Source organism: Nothoprocta perdicaria, unplaced genomic scaffold (genome assembly GCF_003342845.1).
Source record: "Nothoprocta perdicaria isolate Ctin4 unplaced genomic scaffold, notPer1 scaffold_97, whole genome shotgun sequence".
In the NCBI taxonomy this organism is placed as follows: Eukaryota; Metazoa; Chordata; class Aves; order Tinamiformes; family Tinamidae; genus Nothoprocta; species Nothoprocta perdicaria.
In genome coordinates this window covers 107,220-131,314 of record NW_020456276.1, presented here as the reverse complement: position 1 = coordinate 131,314, position 24,095 = coordinate 107,220, and the positions used below count along the sequence as shown (strand labels likewise).

Genomic DNA, 24,095 nt, shown 5'->3' with positions numbered 1-24,095 from the left:
CCGCACGGGGCCGCCATGGCCGCCTCCATCGGCGACTTCTTCCGACGGAGCCTGCGGCGCTCCGCTCGCAGAGGTGAGTGCGGGGCGCGGCGGGGCCGCCGGTACCGGTGCCGTTCACCGCTGTAGGCGCCGCTGCCGTCGGGCTCCCGCAGGCGGAGCGGGGCCACGCCGGGCAGCGGCACCGGCGGCACCGGCACCGGGCTGTGTGCGGAGGGGGGTCCCTCGCCCGCAGCCCTGCGCCCGCGTGGGGCCCCCTGCAGCACCTCGTGCCCTGCGGGTGCACCCACTCCCCAGGAGCCTCCCCTGTCCCAAACGAGTGCACCCCATGCTGGGGGTTCCCATCTCCTAGGGGTGCTCCCCATCCCCTGGGAATGTATCCCAGCCCCTGGGGGGATTTGCCCCGTGCCCAGGGCAGCAGCGCCCACAGGCTCCTCTCGGCAGGTCCCTAAAGGGCCGCAGGGCAGCCAGAGCAGGGCACGGCCCGTGGGCCACCACGTGCCCAGCGGGATGTGCCACATCCAGCCTGACTGAGCGGGCACCCAGGGGGCACCTTGTCCCYAGGGAGCATTGTCGAGGCAAGGACAAGGGCAGAAATGGGTCATTTCTGCGAAAGGGCATTTGGGGACTTTCTAACCCAAACAACTCACAGCTGGCCAGTTTTTCACGATGTTTCCTGCCCACTGCCAACAGTTGTGTGGGACTGGGGACGGGGATGCCACACGGAGTCCCTGGGCAGGGGTTCTGCCCCATGCCGTGAAATGGGTCCTTGCTGGGAAGCTGATGACGCAAGCGGGCACCGAGGCACCTTTACCCTTGCCAGCCACCGGAGGCAGGAGGGAGAGGTGGAAATCCGCAGTGGCCAGAGCCTCACAGCGCAACGGGACAGGGAAACCTGCGGCCGCTGGTGCCACCTTAGCCCAGTGCAGCGCGGCAGGACGTTGCGTGGCCCCATCCATCCCCGTCATGCCAGGGATGYGGGAGCCAGGACGTGCCCAGCTGATGTGTGGAGGAGGGGAGCAGAGGCGGCTCTCCGGCAGGAGTCTGGCCTTGCTGAGAGGATCGGCTTTGCCTGCGGAGCTGGAGCGGCCTCAGGGGGAGGCACTGCAGCGGGCGGCTCCACGCACGGCCCCTGCTTTGGGAAAGCCCTGGGAAATGCCGCTCTGTTCCTCGGAAGGCAGCCCCTGACAGGATGCAACACGGGCTGCATCACTCTGGTAGCCAGAGGATGTCACCATTCCTAGAGCTCCAGCCTTCCTGCTGCAGCTCCCAGCACAACCACAGCCCAAGCCTGGCACCTGCTTGGGACTGGGATCTGTGGATGGAGAAAGTCGCAGGCGGCTGCTGGGAGAGGGAAGGGCTGCAACAAGACCCAGCTCGGGGTCATGTCCCCCCACACTGCCGTCTCCACGGGGTCCTCAGGGATGCCCTGTTTGCATTCAGCTTCCGTGTTTTTCGGGTTGTGGCAGCCGAGACGTCCCAGCTGCTCTCCCCAGCTGGCAGAACAAGAAATACGATGTGGTCTTGGGAACAGCATTGCTTTGGGAGCTGCAGCTTTGGGAAGGCTCCCAAGCCCGATTTGCAAGCAGTGGTTCCCAGGGCTGAGGGCATCTGGCAGAGGTTGGATTCCTTTCACTGGAGCCTCTGGGGGCGTTGGAGCAAGGCTGGGCTCTTTGATCCCTGGTATTTTAACCCGAGGAAACACATTTAGCAACTCAGAAGCCATTCCCACACCTCTGGGGAGAGGCAGCTCTTGGGGATCCCATGCACCTTCGCTCGGTTGGGGTGAAGATAGGCGGCCCATGCCACCCAGGCAATGGGGCTCTTTTCTTTTGGCTACAGAGGGAAAAGAGGAGCCCCTGGCTGCTGAAACCAAAGCCTCGCCGGGGAGCTCGGGGAAGGCCGGGGACCGCAGCTCTGTCCTCTACTCAGCCGGCCAGTTCTTCTTCGAGTACCTTGTGGTGGTGTCACTAAAGAAGACGCTGGAGGGCCACTATGAACCCAAGATCTCCTACCAGTTCCCCAAGGTACCTTGGTGCGGGAGGTGTACAGAGTTGTCCACAAGCCACGGGGACGTTTACAGGAGCCACAAGACAGTTTTTGACTAGCTGGAGATTGGCACATGGGTCCTCTGAGGTTAAGAGGAAACAGGGAGGTTGCTTCTTCTCCATTCCTAGGGCCAGGGAGATGGGGAACAGAAAACTACCCGTATGGCCTGGAGCTGGACATCCAAACTCAGCCTTGGGCTGGGGTCACCCTGATGGTTCCWCCCTGCTGTTCCAGCTCAGGCCACCAATCCCAAGAGAAAAATCTCTCCCCTTGGTTTTCTCTGGTCTCATGTTGCCCCCAAGAGAGATCACCATTTCCCAGAGAGATCCATTGCAGGAGTTCTGCTTGGCCATGTTATCCATGGGATGAAGCCACCAGGAATTTGGACTTTCAGGGTKTTTGCCCGGGGTTGTGCACCCACTTGCTGCTTCTGTTTGAGCCGGGGTGGCTTTGGGCCTCAGGGTGCAGGGGACCTTCTGCCACCCTGACCTGGGGCCTCGCTCCCTTCCAGCGCGAGAACTTGCTCAAGGGCCAGAAGGAGGAGGAGGAACGTCTCCTGAAGGCCATTCCCCTCTTCTGCTTCCCCGACGGCAACAACTGGGCGCCCGTGGCRGAGTTCCCCAGGTACCAGCCCTGCTGCGGGCACCTCAACTCGACTGTCACTTTCCAGGAGGGACGGGGCTGCCCCTTGGGCTCCCCTTCCCCCAGCAGCGCCCCCAAACCAGACCCCTTGTCCCCTTGCAGTGAAACCTTCTCTTTYGTCCTGACCAACGTGGACGGCAGCCGGAAGATCGGCTACTGCAGGCGGCTGCTGGTGAGGGTCCTGCCCTTGGCGTCCCCGTCCCCGGGTGGGGGACATGGTCCCTTCTGCCAAGCCCAACACATGGCCTGGTGCTGGGTGGAGGGAAGCGACGTTTGCAGGATTTGTGTAGCCCAGGAGTGACCCCAAATTARCAACACRGGGCCAAGGTGGTGTAMGGAGGTGCAGGAGGAAAACGAGAGGGAGGAGGCCAGGAGAATCCAGTTGTAAAGGAAACCAGCCTCCTAGGAGCTCATCCCGCTGGTCCCCATTTCAGGACCAGCCCAGGGGACGGCGGCGAGCGGGGCAGGAGGTCCCGGAGGACGTGTGTCTGGGGGAGAAAAGAYGGGGATCTGCCAATGGGCAGTGCATCAAAATGACTAATAACTCGGGCATCTAAATTGTTTTATCTGGGACCTGGACACCCAATGAGTTCACGGTACTGACGGCATCCTTGGCCTGAGTCCCAGCTCTGAAAATTCCCTGGCATGTGATGRGTGTCCTTTTTTTTTCCCTCCTTGCAATGTCAGTGTCCCTGTGAGGTGGGTTTTGCTCTGCTCCCTAGCTGCTTTCAAACCAATTTGCTGAGACTGCAGATGGGATCCATGAGCGGAAGGAAGAGCTGGGGCACCTGGGGCCGCCTCCACAGCTGGGACCGGAGAGGCTGCAACCCCTTCTCCCTTCTTCCCTCCCGCAGCCAGCCGGTCGTGGCACCCGCCTCCCTGAGGTCTTCTGCATCATCAGCTGCCTGGGCTGCTTTGGGCTCTTCTCCAAGGTAGGGACGTGGTGGCTCCATCATCCATCGCAGYGGTGGCCCAGGGGGCCGCAAGGGCCACCGTGTCTGGTGCCTGCTGGGACCTGACAGCCCTTTGTTGCCTCCCGCAGATTTTGGATGAGGTGGAGAAGAGGCGGCAGATCTCCATGGCCGTCATCTACCCCTTCATGCAGGGCCTCCGGGAATCGCCCTTCCCGGCCCCGGGGAAAACCGTCACCATTAAAAGCTTCATTCCCGAGTCGGGCACGGAGGTTGGTGGGAGCTGGGGGCTCCTGGGCTGCTCCAGGGCCGTCTCCAGAAGCATCCTGGGTGCCTGCAGCACCCTTGGTGTTTAGGGAGCGCTTTCAACCCTGGCCTTCATCCTTGGGTGTTTACGGAGCTTTAGGTGGTGGGTTGGGCAGCTGGGAGCTTTTTGGCCCAGAGGACACAGATACCACCTCCCGCCTGGCACGGGAAGGGGATGGCAAGCAGTGAGAATGAGGAGGGGACCCAGCAGCGCTCCCAGAGCAGAGAGGGACACGCGATGCTGCCCCAGAGTGGCCACTGCGGCGGCCTCAAGCCCTTGGGCTGTGCTCCAGAGGGTCCCGAGACCCTTCTCCATGCTGGAGAAAGCTCTGCCACGGGCAGCCCTGTCTTCACCCGCTGCTGCCGGCTCCGGCGCCGCTCTTGCCCCCGCTCAGCTTCCCGTTCGCAGCCRGGTGCTGAGCGCGGCCGGGGCGCCCGCCGCATCCCCGGCGCCTGCTGCCAGCTGTGAGCAGGGCACGGTGCCCGCGGGGCTCCGCGCGCCCACGCGCTGCCCTCCCAGCCAGGTGCCACGCCAGGCTGCACATGTTTCCCTTGGCTTTTCCTTGCCCTGGGCAGGGTGCGAGGCAGCAGAGGGGGGCCCTGCTCTGGCAGCGGGCTCCCATGGGCGCAGCTGAAGCTCACGGCCAGGAGCACAGACCCTCCTTCGGAGGTGGCTCTCGCCAGCTGGCACCCAAACTGCAAGCGGTTTCTCCGCTTGCGCAAGGCGCTCTGCCCATTGCCCAATGCCCCCAATGGAGGGCGGTGGCAGGGGCCGTTCTTCGAAAGAGCTGCGCGCCAGGGTGCCAGGCGGGAGCACGGGGCAGCTGCGGGACACCGGGGCGAACGGGAAGCCGAGGGGAAGGCAAGCGCTGGGGAGCACGAGTGCTGGGAGCAAGGCATCCTGCGGGAGCGGGGCCAGCCGTGCTCCACACCGCAGCTGGGATGATGCTGCTTGGCTGCAAGGGCAGCGCCTGGAGGAGGGGAAATTCCCACCCGGAGAAGTCCCAGGAAACGGGCCAGGACTCTTAACCCTTTGCTGGCCACYGTCTTGGAGCAGCAGCGGGGAGAACTGGAAGAAATTTCCTAGCCCAAGTCTTGCCCTCACCCTCCTGCTCTTTCCTGCGGCCCTTCTTCTGCTGTTGCTCTCGGGTGCTGCTCCAAAGCTGGCACATACCTGCTGCTCTCTTAGCAGCAACTCACCAGCAATTGGAGAAAAGAGCTTAAAAATGCACTCAACCAACCCCACAGCACAGATCCCTGCTTGCTTTCCCGTATCCTCTGCTTTGCACATCCCTTTTTCCAGTGGAATGCCCAGGCAGGAGCAGACCAGGTCCATSCCTTGCAGCAGGGAGTCGCGAGGGATGCTGCAAGCTCTCGGGGTGGATTTTGGGCAGCGCTGGGTGGCTGGTCCTGGCAATATCACAGAGTGGCTCCCCACTCTGCCCCCGCAGCTCATCGAGCTCACGCGGCCCGTGGACGCCCACCTGGAGCACGTGGAGTTCCAGGCGCTGCTGCAGCGGCTCAGCCCGCAGCTCATCCTGCACATCTTCGCCTCCGCCGTCCTGGAGCGGCGGCTCATTTTCCTAGCAGAGGAGCTCAGGTGAGTCGCGACACGGTTTAGAGGAGAAGGACCAAAAAAAATACGGGAAAAGAAGCCCCCTCGACGAAGGGCTTCGCYGTGATGCCGCCCTGTCCTGCAGCGTCCTGTCACAGTGCATCCACGCCGTGGCCGCGCTCCTCTACCCCTTCACCTGGGCTCACACCTACATCCCCGTGGTGCCCGAGTGCCTGCTCGACACCGTCTGCTGCCCCACGCCCTTCATGGTGGGCATCCAGATGCGTCACCTGGAGCGCGTCCTGGATCAGCCGATGGAAGAGGTATCGTGCCGGGGTGGAGGTGGTGGGCAAGGAGTCACTGGCGAATCCACCGCCATGGATTCCTGCTGGCTCCAGGGTTGAAAGCTCTGGCTGGACCCTGGAGAGGGAGGTTGGGGCTGCTGGCATGTCTCCAAGCCTTCAGCCTCAGCAGGGCTAACACTGACTGGTTTCTTTCAGGCTCTGCTGGTTGACCTGTGCAAAGGGAAGATCCTCCAGGCGGTAGGTCCCCACATGGCTTTGCCTAGTCTAGGTGTCCTTAGAAAGAGTCCCTTGCCTATATCCTTCTCCGTTGCCGGGTGGCTTTCACACTGTGGCATCAGAGCCATCTTGGTGTCACCCATCCAGAGGGAAGTTCCCACCAAGGAATTTCTCTGCTGAGTTCCYGCAGGGCTTCAGCACCCATTTTGCCTTGCAGGTGGGTGACGAGGAGGAGATCTTGCCCATCAAGCTGCAGAACGAGGTGCTGATGTCCCTCAGCCGGCACCACAGCAACAACAACGTGCAGAGTAAGCACAGTGGCCGCTCAGCATAGCGGCTTTCCTAAAAAACGCCTGTGTTTGGTCCTGATTTGTAACAAAACGTCCTCTTCCAGCATCCGAGCAGGTGAACGCGCTTGTCTCTGAGGCCTTCGTGCAGTTCTTCGTCCGCACGGTCGGTCACTACGCCGCGCACATCAAGTGGGGCAGGAGCGGCCGGGGCGCCTTCCAGGAGCGCGCCTTCTGCAAAGCCCTCGCCTCCAAGACCAGCCGCAGGTTTGTGAAGAAGTTTGTCAAGACCAACATGTTCTCCCTATTTATTGAGGAGGCGGAGAAGAGCAGGATCCCTCAGGAGGGTAAGTGGCTCTGTGTCTCTTTCCCACCTTGAAATGGCAGCTCCTTGGTCCTGGATGCTCAGGCCAGCAGGCGCTGCAGCATCTCTGCTCCTGGTTGTGGTGCGGGCCCATACAGGCTCCATGGGTCCTTTCTTCTTCCCGGGTGGATCTCGCTGAGTGCAAATGCTGACCAGGAATGAACRAGCCAGACACTCACGTTCACCCAATGCCCTTCTCTTGCAGCCTATTTCCAGCAGAAAATAACAGAATACCATGAACAGAAGAAGCACCGAAGGGAATCRTGAAGGCTGGGGAGCAAAGAGCGGGGCTGTGGCCCACATCTCGGCCAGCAGAYTGAACCCATGTTCCATCAACAAGCAGAGCACACTGGACTCTGATGCATCCAACTGGCAATGCCTGCAGCCCCGGACTCATTTCCACCCTCTTCTTATTTTTTAATTTTTCCTCAGGACACAATTGCACTGGAAAACTCTTTTGCACAGAGCTAGTGAGCAGGCTGTGATTTTCTTTCCCTCCCCATCTTGCTAGCAACAGGGAAAAACGGCAGCTCGCCCAGAGCCACCAGGATTGCACACAGGGCTGAACAGAAGCCAGAGAGCAGGCACCTTGGCCAACAAGGGCTGGAAAGGAACTATTAAGGACAAAAAAAAGCAGGAAATTAATTAAAACAAAGCTATATTTTTGCAAATAAGCTGTGGCCCGYGAGGTGCATTTCCAAGGCTGCTATTACTGGCACTTATTTCACCCTATTTTCTATCAAGAGGCACTTAGCAGCAGCAGGAGCACGGAAGAGTCGGTGGATTTTGGTGCTGCTTCACTGTTGCTACTGGGAGCAACACTCCCTGTTCGGCTCTTTGAAAGAAACAAGATATTCCCCAAACCTTTATTTGGGCTGTCATCAAACCGTCAAGGCCACAGGACTGTGTTGGGGCAGCAGAGAGACGGCTGGGAAGGGAGGAAGCAGTTGCTAAAATTCAACAGCAAACCTTGTTGCTATCTGCCTTTTTCCTTGACTTTGGGGCTAACGACCCTTAAAACCTTCCAGTTCATCCCAGTACTGCCTGAAAGGTGATGCCTGCAGCAGATTCAAAGGAAGATTATGGTCCTCTCCCTTTCCAAGCACCTTCATCCGGGTACCAAATATTACCGCACAGAAAGCTGGTGCCAGTTGTAGTCCTGGCTTTGTCAGGATGGAAAGCAGAGCTTCATCCTGCAGCCTGGATCACGGTGCCAACATGAGCTCGCAGGCTTGCTGCCTGCTTTGCCMTAGAGTTGAGTTGTCACCAAGTGTCACACTGAGGGATTTGTGTCAAAAAAATATATATTATCAGGCTGGTACCAAATGGCTTTAGATCTCCGAGCTGCTGAGCATCCGACTCATGAAACCGAGGCACATGAAACCAAGGCACAGTTAAGAAATAACTGTGTGCAGTCATGCACTGGGATTGTGGAGGGGAGAAAGAACTGCAGAGTTAGAAACTGTGAACAAAACTGAAACTTTCCAGCCAYAGTGAAAGAAAACTGTTTAGCCTTTGCTCAAACCCCATGTGTGTTGGGGGAGGATGGAAACTGCTGGATGAAAAATAGAGGGTTTAGGCACTGTAAATATCTTTCCTGGTTCCACAAGTTTCCCCTTCTGGGTAGAGAGAAGGCTAGGGGTAGTTTACAGGGAAATTAAAGATTAGTTGATTTTGTTTTCTGTGTTTTTTTTTTCATTAAAAAAAAAAAAAAAGTCTACCTACCAGCAAAAAGCAGCAAAGGGAGCCAAGGGTTTTCCCTTTGGAAAAGACTGCTCGTGACCTCTCTCCCACTTGTCCACTGTCAAGCCGCTTGTCCGTGGCTTTAAAGGTAGCTCCTTAGTAACAGCAAATTGTAAGTCACATAAGGGACTGGGTTTTATCATCTGTGGCTGCTCAAGCTTTGCAGGAGCAAGAGAGAGCTTTCCTAGAGCTTTATGAAGAGCTTTGCTCCTTGTTTCCTAAGCTCTGCGGGACTGATACTGCTCTGGAGCAGCATTTTTCAAAGGCATCTGGAGTTGGGCTGGCCTGACACTGGAAAGCACCCTGCTCTTGCCACATTAGCTTACTCAGCGGCCTGGTGCCATCCGGAGAGAGCTTTTAACGCCCTCAGCTTCCTGGCTGCGGGTGGACAGCCTGGATATTGCAAAAAAACACGCGCAGCCCAGTGACCGATCCACACTGGTGAAGGAAGAGGACACTTCTGAAAGTCAGGGCAGACGCTGAAGAAAAATTACCCTATTCATTTCTTCTCCGAGCTCAGTTTGCTTCTCTTAAACCAGCTACTTGTGGCCGAGCAYGTTGTTTGCTGTTGTAGACGCTCAGCTGCCTTGCGTTAGCAGCAGCGTCACATCCAGCTAGGCTCAGGTCACATTGYGGGGCGCCAGCAAATCTCCCAGCATCTCTCTAAATCCTTCTTCCAAATTCCCCCTGCTCAGGATCTGCCTAGCACTCGCTCCRAGTCTGGAAGAGTAAATAAAACAGCACCAGGGAATGTTTCCCGGAACTGGAAAGCACTCATTTATTCTGCTAAATTGCTAGCATACTTCCCAGCAGAGTATTAGCCAACTAACACTCGTACAAACAATTCCCAGGCGGAGCTTAGGAGTCAGCTCAGGAATCATTTCTGATTCGCAGCCTGGTCCCTGCTCTGCAGCTGCCTTGTTTGGGAGATAAGTTTCACAGTGCTGTGYGTGCCAGCTGGCCTCGGCGCCAGCAAATTGTCCCCAGCGTGTTTAATGTACCAAGGTCAATGCAGGCGTTCCTGCTAAGTGCTTTCAGATTGCTCCAGTGCAATCGCACACACAGCTCCTACCTCAGATGGTTTCTCCACCTGRCTGTAACCTCTGGAATTTGCTGCAGTCTTCAGCTCCTGCTCTCTRGATTGAACTCTGCAGCTCTGTTCCCCAGTCAAACACTGGGCACAGCAGGACATACCTGGCACAAGCAGGGTAGGAGGGCACGAAGAGGAAAAACAGTTGTATGAAATAAAGTTTGAGACACTCGGATTAAAGAAAAACAGGACCCTTTGGAGGGCTTGCTGCTTCTCTCCTATATGTTCCTTGCCTAAGCAAGAAGAACGTCTTTATCAATTATTGAAAAAAGAGGCAATATTCTACCACCMTATAGAAACTTTCACCTTGCTGGGGTGGTATTAGGGCATGATGAGACTTGCTCAAATTGACCAAATTGTTGTTTGTAGGGTTTTTTTTAAAGTTAATACTTACGTATTCCATTAAGTTCCAACAAATCACAACTGCAAAAGCTACGCCTGCCAAAGGCAACAAAAAGTTTAAAAAAGCGTCTCACAAGATCAGGCTGAGCACACAAAAAAGCACGATTTACTCAGCAATTCTGTTCCCTCTCCCAGCCTTTGGTCTACGCTCGAATCTCAGATAACCTACAAACAAAACAGCATTGTAATGTGCAAGCACCAGGAGTAAAGTTAATTTATTCCATTGCTTTGTTATAGGCATTTATACAATACTTACAACCATAGTGCCACTTTGCATGGCTTGGATGACAGCCAGYAACTTTTCAAAGCAGGGGATTATGTCCTGATAACACCAGTACTTTAACTGGGACAGAAATGGCATCTTGGACAGCCATTTACACTGTAGAGATGAACTTTCTCAGCGCCTGGATTTTGAATAGAAACAAGCGGATCATGAAAGACAAGTCCTAAATTTATTCCAGTCTTGCACTTTGCCTTGCAGGGCAGCAATACAGGTTGGAGCACCCAAATTAACCCTTCACGTAGCTAAACAGAGCTGTTTAAGACTAAATATGGTCAACTAAACTCTACTTAGGTAAAAAAAWGATGTTGAAGAATTAGTTACTACCTCATGCTGGAGGTGTTCYTATTTTAGAGGCACTTGGACCCGGACATTTCTAGGACGCTGAAGAACAGTGCCGCAGTCCCRGCCAGGGGACAGAAACCAAACTCTCCCAAAGGTTTCCACCTGGCARGAGCCCTTTGGGTATCTCCACTACGGATCCACCAGGTCTTCAAAAGAGTCCTCACCATAAAATATCTGTGTACAAGCTCATTAGAGGTCAGGAGCTCTAGGACTCATCCATGTGCCTCCAGGAAGGCACAGAAACCTTCTTTAGATTCTCTCCTCATCCTGCAGGAGCTTCCTCTTTCCCTAGCGCCCCATTTCCCAAGTGTGCTCTCGTAAGAGAGGCTCTTCAACTCACTTCTGTTGAAACAGCATCACCCAAGACTCCTGGGGCTGCAGAACCTACAAGACCAAAAGCAAAACCACATTCCTTTTGTGCTCTCTCCATGGGCAGAGCAYACAGAAAACACAATAGCCCTGGCACAAGGTACCGTCCCAGGGAGATGGACAAAGGTGTTTAGAAGCTCTCAAGATTAAGGAAGGAACTGAATTTTCTCTTGCACTTCCTGAGCATGTTTTCTAAACACTCGGGCACTACAGGAAATACATGTCACCACTTCCTGTAGTCAAGCGCTGTTTTGATTTATTGTTCTTGTATTTCTATCATTCTTAAAGTGAGGCATGCTCAGTGCCTTGGAAGGAGACACAGACAGAATGGTCCTCAGGACTGCTGCAGCTCTGGGGTCCCAGGAGACCTCTCCCTACTCCTCAGTCCTACCCCAGGGACCATCTCCCTACCCTCCTGAGATGCTCGGGGGTTATAAGGCTACGATTTCAGCCGTTGAGGCACATGCTGCAGCACTTCCTAAAATTTCTATTAAATTTAACTTAATTAAATTTAACTTAAACACATTGGCTCAGTCTATCACACTTAAAAATGGCATAAAAACTTACTGTGCTGTGCAGCGGAGACAGCTCTTAGAGGCCCTGCAATGACAGTACTACACACAAGTCAAATGTTAGAAAATTGCTTTCTAAAGAGCAGACAGGATTGCATTTTATAAATGTTGGTACTTGACCCAGCAGGATAGAGCAACAGACACATATAAAGACGATTGTTGCTCTCAGAAGTCTTATTTATTAAGAGCAGAAAGGAAATTTTGCTTAAGTTTTATACATAAAAAAGTAAACAGTAAAATTCTTTTTAAAGTCTTTCCACTGAAGAAAATTGAGAAATARGTTGTCTTTTAGATAATGTTTATTTAAAAAAATAAAATTAATTCACAAAGATACCACACTATTTTGCATGCCGGTCATCCCTTCCACCTGCAGAACCCCTGCTCCATGTTTTGTTCTTTAGCAGCAAACCACTTTTCTCAGCGACGCGAAAGCAAATGAACCACATCCATCTGGACTCAAATCTTGTCAGCTACACAAGCTAGTGCGATATCTCTGTTTTTACCAGCTCAGGTCTTTAGTAAATAAATTTCAAGTGGACACTAAACAAGTATTTCACTAAGAGATGATGAAATATTAAAATTAAAAGCAAGTTGTATTGCAGCTTGTAATTATACTACATTAGAAACTTGAGTTGTTTGGGGATCCATTCACCATATATAGATTATTTGGTAATCAAGGTAGTTACAAAGACAGAGCATTACTCCCTGCATGCTTTCCTGGGCATTGAACCAACAGAGTTGACTACATGTAGAGTTGACTAGGGTGTACTCAGAATTCACTCTCTCAGGCAGGAGACTAGTTAAGGAGTGTTACCGATAACAAAGAGTAAGAGTTATACAACATTGATTATCATAAATTAATTTGTTCTTATCTGGTTTTGCCTTAGTCTCCTGTATATCTTCGGCACGTAGCAAATCAGCTCTTTCTTATTTCTCCTTACGGTGACCCCCATTTCCTAATGGTGATTCGAATGTGCGGAGGAGGACTTGATTCGGAATACGTGGATGTGCAGATGGGCAGCGATCTGATTGCACACACTGACACAGTATCGAAGCAAATCAAAAAGAGAAAAGATCTGTCAAGGAAAAAAAAAAGTGACATGCATTTACATCTATGTCTCCGTGACACTGTAGTATCACATGGTCCCCATTCTTCAGAGTAAAATCACTCAGCATCTGCTTTTCTAGAACTACATCTTCAAGTCTGAGCTACATTTTCTTCCAGCTTTGTAAAAACATATAGATTATAATTCTGAAGGCAGAAAGGGAGGTAAAAAAGTAATTGCTATACAGGCACGATGAAATGTTCCACTAACACTGTTGTTAAGTGATCATTGATGTGAAGTGATAAAAATATGCCGTATATCAGTTTTATCTATCAAAAGCTTTAAGCTATCTTAGCAGAATAAGCTTCAGTGCTCTGCAAGCACAAGTGTTTACCTTAAAAAGATTTTTCTTAAGGTTTGCAGCTAGCAGTGATAGATGTGTATGTCTTCAGGACATTAAGGCATAGATATACATTTCACATGTACTGTATTCTCTTGCTAAAAAAGGCATCGATACAGATCTTCACAGTACTCCAAGTTTTGAAGATTTACTACATGGCTTAAAGTGCGTTTACACTATGCACAGAGCCCACACCATTGAGCAAACCCTGCTGACCTCGCTTTGCACGAGTCCTAGTTAAGACTGGCTCAAGAAAACCCATTCCCAGCCCATTGCCCTCTAGGGAAGTCAGCCAGCCTCAGCCAGGGCAAACTGTTTGTGAAAGCACAACACTTGAGTGCTGGCAAAGAGGAAAGGAACCTGCACTTACCAGGGCAATCCAAAGTACAATATACTCATCGATAAAGCTGTTGAAATACTGGTCCAGAAACAGGAGCGCTGGGCCTATGAACGCTGTGTCATGCAGGTGCATTTCACTCTTGGTCATGTGTGCAACCTGCAGAAAGAAAAAAGCAATAAGCGTAAGGCTAGCAAACGTAGAGAGGTTTCAGAAGGCACAGACTGGAGACGTTTTCATTCAAGAAACATTTACTTATCATGTTTTTTCATGCCCGAGTACTGTCTTCCTGCCTTGCCCTGTGCTGCAGAGAAGCCGTCCTGCACCACACCCTCACTTTTACCAGCAGGCTTTTTATGCAACTGCATGGGGAATGGSTTGTGCTTCAAAATAACCTTTTCCTTCTATGTGGGGCAAGTCCAACACGGATCCAGCTCACACAACAATACAACGTAAGCCCTCAGAGCTAAGGCGGTGGTATGGGGCAGCAACTCTGCATTCAACCTGGTTCCCTAGTGTAAACTACTTAAACACCTGGAGAGAAAAAAATGGTAATCAAAATTAAGGTAAATCCTGAGCAACTACCCCAGATTTGACAAACAATTTGTGTCAGAAGCCTGGCTTCAGCTGTTTTATCTCTGCTCCTTCCGCAGCAGACTCCCCTCCTTTCCACACCTGCACGTGGGGAGAGTTTCAAGGAGCTCTGTTCCCAGCCCAGTTCATCATCCAAACACATGTGCCCAAACACATTGCAGAAATGTGAATGAGCAGCCGGGGAAGAGGAACAGACCTTGGGGAAGCGTCAACTGTACCAGCACTAACTACGTAACCACAGCCTGAGCGTCACGTTTACTACTCCAGATTCCAATACAAAGCAAGGTGAAGTGCAGGGAATAGAGCAACTTCTTTAATAAGCAAAGTGCAAATATCGTATCATTGTAGTACACACACCAGAATAAAGTTGATGCAGAGAGATAAAAAAAAAACAAAAACCCCACAGCACTGCAAAAAAAAGAGAGACTTGGTGATTCAGAGGCACTTACCACTAGCTTATTTGTTATCTTAGCAGATACAAAACCAAAAGTAAGTATATACAAGCAGGGATGCTTTTCAAAGAGCTGCACTGCAGATTTCTTGTAGATCATTGCAGCTAATGTGATCACAGACCCAATATGAAGAAAAGGCGAGAGGACACTCGTTCCCTACAGCAAGACAAAGCATTAAATTAACAAAACAYATACATTGCAAAAACAACCTCAGTAAACCATGCATTTGTGTAGCGAGAAGACACGTGGTTTTTAATTAACGTCACATTAAAAACATGTCCCCAGCAGGAACAAAGTGTGGTGAAACCTGAACGAGCGCGTGATCATGCGGCTGAGCCTTGCTGGTGCTGGCATCCTACTCYAGGCCTGGTGTTATGAACTAACCTAAGTCCCAGGCTCAAAAAGGCACATCTGGAAAGTCATGGGGTGCTGGGGAGGAAGTAAAAGCAGCAGGACCAAGTACTCACTGCTATAGTGGATCCGTTTTTGCCGACTCCGCCTGTGAAGATTACACCAAAGTAGTTCGTACAGGAGAAAATGGTTCCAGCAACAGTACAGAGAGCTGGAAATATTTTCATCTGAATATTCAGCACTGGAATCTTAACAGTAGAGAGATGAGAAGTTAAAATACACACAAGCAAACCAAAACTGGGTTTACACACTGCTGGTGCACTCAAACACTCCACTTTCCAACAACATATTTGCTTTTCTCTCACTGGTATGCAGAGATTTAAGTTTCTAGCAAGTGTATCAGAGAATCATGTGTTTTTCCCGATAATTCCTCCACCAAACTTCCCTGCTCTGTGGGACTTTTCTTTCATTACTCAAAAAGAACTATCAAAAGCAGAGAAATAAGCAGACCTCACTACCTAAGTCTTTCACCTACCAGGCAGGAAAGAAGTTTATTAGCGACCTTTTCCTGAGCTGGTCATAAACATTTACAGCGGCAGCTCAAAACCAACCTGGGCGAAGAGCTATTGAAGGTAATTACACAAAAATCCTATAAAATTGGATTTTACCCCATGGGCCGTACAGGGAAAGCAGACAGAATTCACATGGGGCACCTCAGGGAGTCACTCAGTTTAAGACAGCAAGAGACGGTGTTGCCAGACACCGCAGTGGCCATCCCCATTTAAGAGCAGTGTTTTGAGCAGAACAGAGGAAATGAGAAGTGAAGAAAAAGCTCACAACAAACCACAGCAAACGTGTTATGGAAGCAGGTGTTGAGAGAAAATTTCCCTAAAAAAAACCAAAAATAAAACAAAAACACACCCTTCTAGCCTTATTTACACAACTACTAAGTCTTCTTGGTCACTTAATTCAATATTTGCAGCCATACCGCTCCCAACTGGATAAATACACTTGGCTCCCAAAGGGCAAAGAGGGCAGCTACAGTGAGAAGCTCAGATGAGGTGAAGTTGTTTCTATTTCAGTATCTTCAATCAGGCTCTCAGCAGAGCTTTTAGTGGATACGGATTCTTGGCTTTCTATTATGTTTAATGGCTTAACAAGGTCTGGGTGTTTTGGGGACTGTACCTGACGGCTAGGAGGCAGAGCAAGCTCCATCTCGCCATGCTTTGCTCTTCCAGAGCCTGCAGAGGAGCAGGGCACCTCTCCAAATCGCTGTCCTGTGACCCCGCAGAGGGGTCCCCAGGTGGCACAGCTCTGTGCCACTCCAGCATACACCTCCCGTGCCCGGGCTGCACTTGTAGTTGAAGAAAATGTTTGCAGAAAGATGCTAAAGGGAAAATTATGACAAGGAAGCAAGAGGAAGAGATTGTGGCGTTTGGCTGAGATCTAAATATGCCTTAATACTTCCAGGAGCAGGACTCCTGAAGGTCTCATCTCGGTCTTATAAGCAAAGGCAACGTGTGCGGTCAACTGATTCACTAAAAATAACTTGGTATTTAAGGAACGGGGTGAATTTGCACTTCTGCAGGAAGAGGGAGACAAGGGCAGCTCTTTGCACCTATGGGAATCAAATAAGATTTTTTTCCTTTGAAAAAGCTTTGAATTTAAAAGTCACAAAAAGTCAAAAAAACCTAACACCATGAAATGGGCTCCAAGAGTCATGTTGATTAAAGGAAGAGAATTAGATGAAGTCAGAGAAGGATAAAAGGGCAGTGGCTGCTAAATTGTTCCGCCTGTGAAAGAGACAGAGCAGCAGGTAAAGAATAAACTAAGTGATGTTTGCCAGGAATACATTAAAGCAAATCCTCAATCATTCACCAAAAAAAGCAATGCGAGCTCCCCAGATCCCTACTAGATACTGCTAGGTAGTAATGGACTGGGAAACCGATGGAAAAAGAGCACGAGTGAGGACTCAACAAGCAACACCAAAGAGCAAAAGAGCCTCTGGAAGCAGATATGGGGGCTCCTCCTCCAGCAGCTCTTCCAGGTTAACTCACAGCTAGACAAAGTTCAACCATCTGGGCAAGAAACGGCATCCTGACGGCCCTTCAGACAAGGCTGGATCCCAGCTGCAGTGTGGAGCACTTCCACCATCACCTCCAACAAGAATAACAACTGCTACAGGTCAAAACTAAGCTGCTTTATAATCTTTATTCTTTTAAAAATCCCCCTCTGGGGATAAAATAGAAGCAACTGTAGCCCTTCTCACCTCAAACATATTAATAAATGCATTAAGCTGCACGTAAGCTTGCTCATCTGATTCACATTTCCCAATGAGGATCTCTGCTGGAGCACTCACTATCCATCAGAAGCCACTGGATGCCTGGAGCCCTGCAGAATGGCATTTTAAAATGCTTTTAGGAGACCCTACGTTGACAGATAGGAGGATGTCRGGACAGATCTATCACTTTGTGGGGGAAAGGAGAAAGCTAATGAAAGCAAGAATTGACAAAAACACACAGTTCTGCAATCCCTAAACTCTGATTGTTCTGCTTTTCGCACGTTAGCATAAGAAAGTGGAATGTTTGAGCACACAACCACGTGTTTCATTCTTTTTCCTTATAAAAACCGACCAAAACACCAATTTTGCTGTCACAAGGCATGTTAAATAATTTTTCCTCTATGATAGACTCTGCTCTGCAAGCAGGACACAATATTTAACAGCAAGCAAAAATTCACAACGAGTTTGCTCTCTGGAGGAAATGCATCTCTAAATCCAACTGGGTTTCCAWATATTTTAGTTTTACAGGATTTGTCTGAGTCTGAAGTTTAATAAACGTTCTCTGTTGAAGCAGTATGGAGCTAAAAAGAGTGAAGTTWTTAAATAATCCAGATTAAGATCTCTCATGCAAACATTATCTTGCACCAAATCACGCCYGGAGCTTCTGGTGCAGCAATTATTTTCTCTCTTTAACAGGAAAATAAAGGGAACCGAAACACGGATTGGGGAATCCCTGTTTCTAATGCATTGCCATCCTCACKGCTTCGAGGAAGCCCGGCACCAGTAAATTGGCTTGTGGGGTCATTTTTTAGATATAATTCTGGCCACACTCATAAACTGCAGGTGCTATCGACTTTGCCAGTAATGCAATAGCTTGGGGTGTCTTTTTTTGTCTCTTTTTTTAAGCCTGGAAGGGCATCTAGCAAAACTGGGGCAACCAACACAAATCCTCTAACATCACACAGTTAATTTAGCTACTTTTATGGCAGAGATTAGAAATTAAGTGATTTGGGGTTAGAGCATTTCAGCAATTTTTGACTATCTCTTGGTTTCCTTATAGACCAAGATTTCCCTCTGCACTTTGAAAATGCTTTCATCGAATGCACGAGGAGCACTCCGGAAGGAAAACCTTCCATGAAATCCCTATTTCTGCAGTYCACTCAATTTACTGCAACTCTGCTTCGCTGGGCAACGCTGCTTCAATAGCCACAGGGGGCTTCAGTAACACTAATATAAAACTAAACTTATTAAATATAAAATATCCCACATCTCAACTGCCAGGGACCAGTGAGCCTCATTAAACACTGCAGGATCTACAACATAATCACCTTACAGTGTCTGTGATTAGGATTGCCATAATTTAAAATTTATTTATAATTAAAAAAATGTATAAAGTAGCAATTTTTCTACATTTGGCCTAAATTAGTTACTGAGGGTTATCAACTGMTCTCCAAATATTCCCTCCATAGCTTCAACCCAATTCAGTATTACTTTGCTGGTGATCAAGCTTGCTGTTGGCTCARGCTTTGGTTAGATCACTCAAAGGATTATTTCAAAGGATGAAATAAATACCCAAAACGTGCTTAAATTAGGGCAATATTTGGTATCTTTCTACCTGCAAAGCAATCAAAAATAAGGGCTTCTTTAAATAATTCTGGTAAAACCAGAATGCAAATTCAATGCCATTTAACCCATTCTTAAGGTATTTCTAGACAGGGGCTTCTTCCAGCTTTCTCCTAGATCATTCGGATTTTATACTGCTCAATAGAAATGCACATTAATTAGAATACACAGCAAAATTACCAGAGATTGCCAAAAAGGTGGTCCTCCGATCACTGCCAGTAAATGCATGATTATTATGAAGATTTGCACTTCAGTCACATCAATTCTGATTAGGTACAAAACAAAGAAAAAAAGCCAAAAGAAAAGCCAGAATTACTCAAAGCAATTTCAAGTCAATTATTTGCAAGCTCAGCAGCACTCCTCTATCATGCACAGTATGAAAATTCAACACCACTTGGGAAAATAGAGGCATTGGTAACTTAGAAAGCAAAATATGTTTTAGTTTCTTGGTTAAAAGAGCCATGCCAGAGTATTTTTTGTTTGTTTTCTCGAATTTCAAAACGTGGTAACAATCCACATTGTCAAAAGGACCAGTTGGAACTGTTCTTTTAAATGACCAATATCAGTCGCAAAAATAATTCAGTTTTAACCTTGTCCACCAGGCGGGGAAAAAAAAAAAATCAAGTTTGATTTTCAAATGTTTTAACTTCCCACTTTTTATCCCCCCCCCCTTTTTTTTTTTTAATGAATCTTCTTTCTGAGAAGCATTAAACATACAAAGGGAACATGAATCTTTCAAGAGCTTTTGGGTAATGTGAACTGCAGTCTCTCTGCATTGCTGAAGATGATGCAATTCGGTATCTAGCGAGCAGCAAGAGAAACCACTTCTGGTCCCAGCAGAGCCACTATGTTTTGTAGAAGGGCAGGAAGGAAAAGTTTACCTAAAAGACTCAAGTTAAGGTGTTGTTTTAAAGACCGCGCAAAAGTCCTTGCTAGCAAGAAGGAAGAACAAGGCTTTAAAAATTGACTCCAGAAACGTAATTATAGAATTTAGATGAATTTCTTGGTGTCTAATAGGAAGCAACGTAATACCTTCTTACATGGCAATACTGTGCCAAAAATAATCCTTTGGGAACTTGCAAATATTTATGGTATATGCACTAGCTCTAATTGACGTTCTCCCTAAAATACTCAAAATCAGTTACTTGGCTCCATGCTTTGCTGCTGTAAAGATCCTCTTGATATTAAGCACAGGCATCAGCAATAACCATCTTTTTTTCCCACTAAATAACCTAAAAAAAACATAAGTGGGTTTAATATTCTATCACTGTGCAGCACCTCCAGTTYTTCTCTATATCTTCCTCCAGCCTAGCCAAAATATATTTCTCTTTGAGCAGTGGAGCAATTGGAATGGGTGATAATCATGGGGCTGCATCTCATTCCCAGGTAGGACATCTCCAAGGGCATGAGAAAGCAAAGGGCACATGCACACGGGATGCAAAATCACCTCTCCACACAAGCCAACAGGGTAAGGGGCACCCAACCCTGCAGCCAACAGGGTAAGGGGCACCCAACCCTGCAGCCAACAGGGTAAGGGGCACCCAACCCTGCAGCCAACAGGGTAAGGGGCACCCAACCCTGCAGCCAACAGGGTAAGGGGCACCCAACCCTGCAGCCAACAGGGTAAGGGGCACCCAACCCTGCAGCTGTAATCCCTGGAAACTCCCTCTGCTCCCTCCAAAGGCAACAGGCAGAAAAGGAGAGAAGAACGAAGAAAGGAAGAAGGGAGGAAGCAGCAATAGCTACACACTAACCAGGCACTAAGACCATAACGCAAAGGGGTTTGGCCCAGGAGGTTGGGGCTGCTAGAATAAAGCAGAGAAGATTTTAATAGCGACCATTTCCTTCACACGCTCTTGCTTTGCAGTTTGTCTCCTCGCCACGTCAAGCTCGTGGCTACGAAACGCACAGGAAAGAGCTTCAGGGGTCCTCCTATATCTTGATTTCAGCGCTAACRTGATCTTGTAAGTCAATCAAAGCTCATCTGGTGCCTAAGGGGAAGGAGGGGGAGAAAAATAATTGCCTGGAAAAAAAAAGTCTTCAAAAAAACACTTTAAAAAAATATCTGTTCTTGTGATCTCACCCAAACAGATGGAATATTTAAAACACTTTGCAAGAAAAGCTCCGGATGCCCAAGACGTGCAAGAAGAAAGCAGTACAGAACACCTGAGTAAATGCAAATTGCTTCCTCTTTGCTTGCAGACTTGGTGCAGGCAGCTGTTTTCTGCATGTTCAGTTGAGTCAGGAGATGGAGATTTAAGGTCTGTTGGCAAGAAACAAATCACTAAAACTGCTACTAAAAACAAGGTGCAGGTTCCAAACAGCAGCAACGCATTAACCGCAGGGCACTCTGTCCCTGTCCTCATCAAAGTCACTGTTGGGCGGCTTTGCAAGAGAGCAGCTCTGCAGCAGCGGGGCACAGGCCTAGAGCTGCTGCTACTCGGCRAAATTTTATTGCAGGATTCGGCTGCCCAACGGTCACATCCCTCCTTAGAAACCCGTGACAAGGGGAATCCGGATGGGCAAGTCCTCGAAGCCAGACCGCAAAAGGGAACAAGGCTTGGAAGAAAAGCCGGGTGAAGGGGAGACCCGGCTCGCGCTTCCTCTCTTCGTTTAGGCTGCAACTTTTACCATCGTGGGAAAACAGAATGAATCTACACAGCCACTAAATGCAGCGGTCATCCCGGCCTCTGCCCTTCTCCTGCCGTCTGCCACCTGCTCCTGATGCCCCCAGCTGCATGAGGAAACTGGCTTGGCAAAAATGGCACAGCAAGGAAAATAAATAACAAATAAATAAATAAATAAATATAAGAGAGGTGAGAGAAAGATAAAAAGGTTCCTGTCCCAGTTCCCAGCAGATCAACTTTCTTCCTCTATTGTGAGCGGCCTCGGGAGCGCCGCAAGCACCACGGAGAGGGCAGGGGGGTCTGCGCTGCCCCTTCGGCAGCGGAACAAGCCCAGGCTGAGCTGAAGCGACTGCGCAGCTGCACACTGGCAAAATAGGGGAGCAAAGGGAGGAGGAAACAGGAAGAAAACTCAGGGCATAAACGCAACACAAGTGAACTGCTACAGAACTGCAYAGAAGTGCTGGGCAGCCCTTAAAATGCAGCACGGTGATAAACAGAAAAGACTAACCAAAAGGCAACGCAGCAGTAGTGTTGTAAAGCAAGATGAGAAGGTGATAGGCTGCATTACCCGGAAAATATAATATATATCAAGGCAATCTAGAGGACACTCATTCCTCAGCYTTAATCATTAACTTGTATGTACAAGTTCCTGCAGGATAAAATGTGCTAGTAATAAAACCACCCATAAACTGCTTCAGTCGCCTTGCTGGGTTCCAGKTCTGGGAAACCTGAAAGGTATCCAAAAAAACCAACAAAGCAAAAAAAAAACTGAGCAACACGAAAAAGCTGTTTGAGGAGGCTGAGCCTAGACTTGCTAAAGCCCTTATGGATAGTCCATACCTTTTTGGAGAAAAAAAATCTAGCTCGCTTTAGAGATTAGGGAAATTATTCACAATACGAGAAGATTAAACTACTTTGATGGTAGAAAAAAAATACCAGGTATCAAAAATGGAGGAACAGCCTTTGGTGCTGCAGGCCTCAAGGTTTTCATGTTTTCTTTTTGCAGCGTGTCAGATAAACCCAAGCAGCCTGGTGCCCTACGCAGACCTGCAGGAAAGCAGAAATATTTCAAAGCAAAGAGGGAATGGGCCAGTTCAAAGTCCAATTCTATTTTCTCCCTGCACTTTTATTTACTTGCTGGATGCCCTAACAAAAACAAACAGGCAAGGTTTGCAGCTGCCGTTTTAGAGCTAAATTAAGGAGGTTTCTTAAAGCTTCTTAACRGGGCTATTTTCAGCAATCGCTTTGGCCACACTTCCCCTAACCTGACAGTTGGAGGCAGGGGGTGCCTAATGTTTCCTGACAAACTTGAGTCACGTCAACATCGCCCAAAACGCTGGTGCCACGCGGCGGGTCCCCCTTATCTCCGGGCCACAGCAAATGGAACAAGCTGCTTTCCCGAGACGGGCCCGTGCTATAATAGAGGGACATAAACTTATCGCAGCAGTTCCCCAACAGACACAAAGCTGCTTCGCCCCGGAGAGCCCCCGGTCAATTAACCCGAGGGCTTGGTCATCCTTTCAGRAAATAAACAGACCTGGAGTCAAGGAGCGCGCAGGCATCAAGGAATAGAGATTAGATGCTGAAGATAAAGCTAGCAAGACCCTAGACTCGATAGCTGAACAAACTAAAAAGGTCTGAATTGAACATTTAATTGCAAGGCTGAGAAAAACATTTAAATTGACCCTGAAAAATAGTGGTTCTGCAATAAACTGGTGGTAAGAAAGAGGAATAAGCAGTAGAACRTGCAGAACCGGAGCTGGAATACAGGATCTGGGCCAAACAATGTTAGCGTTGTATCACTGAATGCCAGATTGCAAATGAGGGCATCTCTGTTTGCATTCAAATAAAGCGGGGAAGCAAGAACACTGTGAGGTGGTAAATGCACGTGTTGTTACCCCTTACTGTTTGGCTTCACAAGACAGCAGGATGCTCCTGTCCAGCTTCAAAAGACATCCTCCGTTCTTGCAGCGAGACTGCGTTGCACTGCACGTGCTGCAATGTGTTCCTCTATTTTTATTACCCTTTGTTATTCCACTGTACGTCCTTTCTTGTCATGCCAAATATGAGTATAAATTACTTGCCACCTTTCACACTTCCATTTCCTATAATAAAAGGAGATACTGGCAGCAAAATGGTTTTAATACTGTGTTTGCCAGAAAAGTCTGGGCATTTTCACAAGTTCACACATGAACCCCTTCATACCTTTATGCAATACAYGTGGTGCTAAAGTGTATTAACACATGGTCAGAACTCCCCATCTCTGGCGCGTGAAGCATAGGGTGCTATAAGGAACACTAAGGATGCATTTGCTATAAGAAACGGTTACCAGTTACAGAGTGTGAACATATATTTCCTGTAGCACATCTACCTCAAGAAAAACCAAAGTAATATTGAAATAAAACTTTATGCTACCAAGTTACCTATGCAAAGAAGTGGAACTTTCCTTTCCCTCTTGCTTAAGATGCATGAGGATAAATTGTAAACTGGTTTATTGCCATCATAAAACTTGAGTTTCTTCCCATCATCAAAAAGGTAAARGGAAAAAAAAACCCACTGACTTAAAAAAAGAAATAAAATGCTTTAGTAGTTAAGGAAAAGCATTTTAAAACTAAGCATCTTTACAGGCAAAGTCATAAAGTTATCACAACAGGCTAAAATTCTTGATTAAAATCTTCCTTCCTCCGAGTCACTGCTTGATACATTACCATTTCCTGACACTAAGTATTTCCAGTCTTTCATATACTGTCAACAAAGTATTTAAAAAATCGTGTCATTTGGCTACCTTAGGAGCTGCCTGCGCTGACATTTCGCTCAGTGCCAGCTGCGAACAGTGGCTGCAACGGGATCTAGCAGATCGCCGATACCGCTTGATCTAAAGTAGACCTGGTAATTAAAGAATATTTTTAACAACCTCAGAGATCAGGCTGAAATAGTAAATTAAAAAAAAA

The 24,095-nt window shown here is 48.8% G+C and overlaps 2 protein-coding genes across 4 annotated transcripts in view; one reads left to right on the top strand and one right to left on the bottom strand.

Moving 5' to 3' along the window:
* The first annotated feature begins 15 nt into the window (after positions 1-15).
* DENND2D (DENN domain containing 2D) lies at positions 16-8,276 on the top strand. Its single transcript, XM_026053064.1, has 12 exons — positions 16-73; positions 1,840-2,024; positions 2,558-2,670; positions 2,791-2,860; positions 3,543-3,620; positions 3,731-3,871; positions 5,357-5,505; positions 5,606-5,783; positions 5,961-6,002; positions 6,199-6,289; positions 6,376-6,615; positions 6,838-8,276. Exons 1-12 carry the CDS (start codon positions 16-18, stop codon positions 6,897-6,899), a joined length of 1,407 nt encoding a protein of 468 aa, XP_025908849.1. The 3' UTR covers positions 6,900-8,276.
* Positions 8,277-11,771: 3,495 nt separating this feature from the next.
* CEPT1 (choline/ethanolamine phosphotransferase 1) overlaps positions 11,772-24,095 on the bottom strand; it is a 26,624-nt gene continuing 14,300 nt past the window's right edge. For 2 of the 3 annotated variants that reach the window (XM_026053117.1, XM_026053115.1), the window contains exons 5-9: positions 18,698-18,782; positions 14,730-14,861; positions 14,260-14,418; positions 13,250-13,375; positions 11,772-12,509 (exon numbers count right to left, since the gene is read on the bottom strand). In XM_026053117.1, the coding sequence (XP_025908902.1) occupies positions 12,390-12,509; positions 13,250-13,375; positions 14,260-14,418; positions 14,730-14,861; positions 18,698-18,782 (622 nt within the window). In that variant the 3' untranslated portion in view covers positions 11,772-12,389. The remainder of the gene's footprint in view (positions 12,510-13,249; positions 13,376-14,259; positions 14,419-14,729; positions 14,862-18,697; positions 18,783-24,095) is intronic. The other variant, XM_026053116.1, reaches the window with a different exon arrangement.